The sequence below is a fragment of the Lathyrus oleraceus genome, chromosome 1 (assembly GCF_024323335.1).
Source record: "Lathyrus oleraceus cultivar Zhongwan6 chromosome 1, CAAS_Psat_ZW6_1.0, whole genome shotgun sequence".
Taxonomy (NCBI): Eukaryota; Viridiplantae; Streptophyta; class Magnoliopsida; order Fabales; family Fabaceae; genus Lathyrus; species Lathyrus oleraceus.
The window spans coordinates 239,362,568-239,367,737 of record NC_066579.1 but is presented as its reverse complement, the minus strand read 5'-3'; the positions used below and the strand labels follow the sequence as shown (position 1 = coordinate 239,367,737).

General features: G+C 26.9%; 1 protein-coding gene across 1 annotated transcript; it reads left to right on the top strand.

Moving 5' to 3' along the window:
- Positions 1-271: 271 nt before the first annotated feature.
- LOC127101509 (DUF21 domain-containing protein At2g14520) lies at positions 272-4,334 on the top strand. The gene is made up of 11 exons (XM_051038944.1): positions 272-461; positions 1,749-1,825; positions 1,945-2,028; positions 2,132-2,245; positions 2,323-2,409; positions 2,497-2,636; positions 2,742-2,829; positions 3,169-3,355; positions 3,451-3,707; positions 3,906-3,952; positions 4,042-4,334. Exons 1-11 carry the CDS (start codon positions 272-274, stop codon positions 4,190-4,192), a joined length of 1,422 nt encoding a protein of 473 aa, XP_050894901.1. The 3' UTR covers positions 4,193-4,334.
- The last annotated feature ends 836 nt before the right edge of the window (positions 4,335-5,170 follow it).

Below are 5,170 nucleotides of genomic sequence, written 5' to 3'. Positions count from 1 at the left end.
TATATTAAAAACGACACATGTTGATTGATGAAAATGATTACAAATATGGAGAGGCACTACTCTCTTTGTCAAATATATATAATAAGTATCCTAATTTTGCCTCTTAGAAATCTCCAAAGAGTTAGGATTTAATGGTTTAGAACCTTTTATTAAAATGATGGGGTATCCATCCCAATTTTTATATTAAAATTTGCAGGCTTCCTACAAAGTGTTATTATATATATACTTCCTATTGCATGTATAATCTCAAGCATTGTAAAGAAATTATAATATGAGTTCAAAGAATGATGAAAATGAACATTGTTGTGGAACTCATTTTTGGTTTCTAGTATTAATGTGTTGGGTTTTTATGGCATTTGCTGCCATTTCATCAGCACTTGCTCTAGGACTATTGTCCTTCAGCCAAGTTGACCTTGAAGTTCTTATTAAAGCTGGACAACCTCAAATACAAAAAAATGCAGGTATGTCAGAATCAATTAATAAAGGAACTCAACACAAAATTGAATTGCAAATTGTTATTTTTTGGAAATTAATTTGGAAAAATATTTGAAATGAATTTTCTTAATGAAAAAGAACTTGTTTGAAAAAATATTTAACGGGAAAAACTACTGTGTGAAAAGAAAATCTTCACAAAAAATTAATAAAACTTACTTGTTTTATTTTTCCAATACAAATTTTTGGGAATTCTTATTTTAGAGCCAATTTTAGATTTTGGAATTTCTATTTTTTTGGACTTATGATAAAGGGGATAGTTAAATTAAACTTCATATTTTGAAAGCTTCTCAATCAACCCCTTAAAAATATATTTATTGGAATGATATTTTGAAATACACTATTAAAAGAATTCCTTTAATAGTATCTTTTTCATATTTAACATTTAAGAATATAAGGAGATTAGTCATAAAAGTCTCAATTTTACTTTTTTTTACAGGAAGTGTTTTCTAGAACATACTAACTATGTTTTTCTTATTACATTTTTACCTGCAAATTTATTTGAAAATTTTCTTACTCTCTAAGAACTTCTTTCATGAGTGTAAGTTTATTATTTAAAATTTTTCTTCCAAAGCAAAAGAAATTGCAGGTAAACAAACTCACATAAAAAATGCAATAAATAAAATAATTGTAGATAAATTTACAATTAATAACTTTAAATTTAAAAAAAATATATTTAAATCATTTAATTTATTTATTAAAATAATAAAAAATACTTTTAAAATATATTCTAATATTTATAAATCATGATCACAATAAAAAATAATATACTTACAAAAATTATTAGAGTTTTGAATAGCAGTATTCAAAATACTTAAAATTAACTTTTTTTATATTGGTTACTCTGATTATAATATAATTATAATTTATAAATATTAAAATAATTTTTTTTAAAATGCAATTAATTAATTATTAATTTGTTTAATATTTAAAAAATATAACTATGAACTTATTTACGGTTTTTTATTTAATGTATTTTTACTTAGAGTTTTATCTTCAACTTCTTTGCTTCAAAATTGAAATGATGCTTCTAAAAATTAACATTATATATATATATATATATATATATATATATATATATATATATATATATATATATATATATATATATATATATATATATATATATATATATATATATATATATATATATATATATATATATATATATATATATATATATATATATATATAATTTTATTAAAAATATATAGTAAGAACTTACATTAATGAAACTTAAAATATGTTATCTGCAGCTAAGATTATGTCGATTGTTAAGAATGAGCATTTAATTTTATGCACTCTCCTGATGGCTAAATCATTGGCACTAGAGGTATTATTTTCCTTACATATATCATTTTAAAATATAATATGATTTTATAATTGAAAATCACCAATAATATTAATTGGTTTCAAAAAATCTGAGTGAAGAGTTTTGTTGTGTTATTGAAGGGTGTTTCTGTTCTTATGGAGGAAATGTTCCCTGAATGGGTTTCTGTCTTGCTTGCAGCTGCCATTGTCAGCATCATTGCAGAGGTACGTCTATTTTGCGTAATAGTTTAATTATCGGAATTCATTTTTTAAATAAATAAATAAAATTTCATGAGTTTGAATTTGTGCTATTTAATATCATCGTTAGGTTATCCCCCAAGCTTTGAATTCTCGTTATGGTTTAAGATTTGGTGCCACAATGTCTCCCTTTGTTCGAGTTCTTTTGCTACTTTTCTTCCCAGTTGCATATCCAATTAGTAAGGTAATTAATTCTTAATTTTGATTACTTAATGCTTAAGCTTTGAAAATTGTATGTTGACTATTTTCCTGCTATTATAGTTGTTGGATTATCTTCTTGGCAAAGGACACACTGCACTTTTGGGAAGAGAAGAACTTAAGATTTTAGTGAATTTACATACTAATGAGGTTGGTTAATTACTCTCAAATCAATCAAATAATTTAATTAACATGTTACTTTTATTAATTGTATGCTCATAAAGTTTATATAATCAGGCAGGGAAAGGTGGAGAATTGTCACTACATGAAACTAGAATAATTGCTGGAGCTTTGGATTTAACAACGAAAACTGCTAAAGATGTTATGACACCTTTGACTCAAACATTTTCACTTGACATAAATTCCAAACTCGACATGTATATACATGTCTCTTATCTATATTAGATTTAATTAATCATTCTTAAACATTTATTAATTTATTTATTTATTTCAGAATTTCATTTTTATACTTTGATTTATAGGCATACAATGGGCATGATAATGAGCAAAGGTCATAGCCGTATACCAATCTTTTCTGGAAAACAAACAAATATCATTGGACTTATCTTGGTAATCAACCGTACATATATTCTTGTTTTTTATACCAACTTCTCATTTCTTGTTTTTTATAGTCTTAAAAATGTGTTTTTAATGTGATAGACAAAGATCGGGTTGTAGATTTGAGTTAGGTTTGATATAAATTCTAAGATGAAATCTGAGTTAAGTTCTCTCTAATATTTCATGAGGTCTCATTTATCCATGTGTAGTAGTCTGTCTTGCACACGCCCTAAAAATGGCCTAATTGTATGGGTTTACATTCAAACGACTTTGTTAAAATTTATGCATCATGAGTAAACCAAATTTCTAAGTGTGTATATGACATAAATACTTGTTTCAACCATGATTTAGGTAAAGAATTTAATGTTTTGTCGTCCCGAAGATGAAACGCCAATTAAGTTTATGACTGTAAGAAGAGTTCCCATAGTTGGTGAAAACTGGCCATTATATGATATTCTAAATCAATTCAAGAAGGGTCAAAGTCACATGGCTGTTGTCCTCAAAGAAAAAATAAGAAATGTTGCAATTGATACACAAGGTACAATTCATAATCTACTTATACTTTCTCCTAAATAACTTTTAGAACAATTGGAACTAAAAAGAGATATGGTGATATAACTATGGACTTTGCAGGAGTTGTATCATTTTTACCACTTGATTATATTAGCATCTCAACTGAGGCATCAAATTTGCAATCAGAAGAATCAGAATATTATAGTGCGACGTTGAAGAATGTCATGCTTCAAGAGAGTAGTGACTCAGATCCGCTTCATAAATCAATACAACATGACACAAGTACTTCTTCTTTAGAGAATATGGAGTCCTTTCTAACGGATGAGGAAGTGGTTGGGATTATAACTTTGGAAGATGTTATGGAAGAGATACTTCAGGTTAGTGTTGCTAACTCTCATATATTATATAATAGGGTAAAGATCTTTTTAGAGCGGAACGTTTCTATTCAAAAGGCTCGTATACAAGTTTTGTCAGTGTCAATGTCATGTTTGGTGTCTGTGTCTATGCTTGATAGATTTGTAAAACCACTTATTGTGTGAAATATTGTTGATATTTAGTTGTTTTCATTATTGAAGGAAGATATATTGGATGAAACAGATCAATATATTGATGTCCATCAAAAGTGAGTACAATTTCAATATTGTAACACTATATTAAATAGATTGAAGATTATATAATGTTATATTTTTTATTCTATGTATCATATTTCAGTATCACCATAAAATTGCAACATCCAAGAAGAGGGTCATCAGGGTCTTCCAGAAGAGCTTCAACTTCTCATCAACAACGAAGAAGTTCAGATGCAGCATCTCGAGTTCGATTTTCATCTCCAACATTCATTTCACAAATCTCTCCTAACTAACTCATATGCTTCACCTAACAAATTTGTTTCAATTGTTTTTCTATGTCCCTTGTTAGTTTAATGAGTGTTTAAGACAAACAAATCAGTACCCTCTTTATTCTTTCTTTGTTCATTAAATATGTAAATTATATATTGAAATTTATGAAGGAAATAAACTACAATTTCCTTGTCTATAACATATTGATGTATTGCTATGTGTTATACATTTATTTAATGTATGTGTAAATGTTTCATATCAAGTACAAGGTTAAGAATGGATCAGGCTTGAAATATAGTTGTTTTTTTAACTTCATGTTATTTTGCATAAATGTATGAGAGATGAGAGGAACGACTAATAACAGTTTGATTGTTCATTAAATTCTCTTATGCGATTACTAATCTAATTTAATCACAGTCGTGTATGGTATGAATATTATGTTAATATATGATTAATATTTTTCAGTTAAGGAAATTAGAATTACTAATTCAATATTAAGTGGTGGAAAAGTATCTTATGAAAACTCTAAAATGTCCTTTTGATTTGGAAATGCATTTTCAGACGCACTTGCGCCTCACTAAAACACGTCCCAACTAAGTCTCATCCCATATTTTTTTCAAAATTTATTCTAAAAATGCATCTCCGTAACAACTATATGTACACCTCATACATTCCTTAGTGAAACGTCCTTTTTTTAAAACATAAATTACTCCCGAGATGCATCTCTAGAACCACACCAGACAATAATTTTTTTACTTTAATTTAGAGATGCTCTGATAAATTTGATAATATATTATAGCTATAATATCTTTTTCAATTTGTATAAATTAAACCACACACTTTCAAAATAATATGAAATTGACACATAAATTAATAAATCGGAGTACACAATGAAGTCAAAATAAAATAGAAGCAAAATTAGTGCTCATAATAAAAATACTATATACTACTGCGTATGACGGACTCGAGCCCCATGTTTCTATGTTGCCTCCTGTACTGCA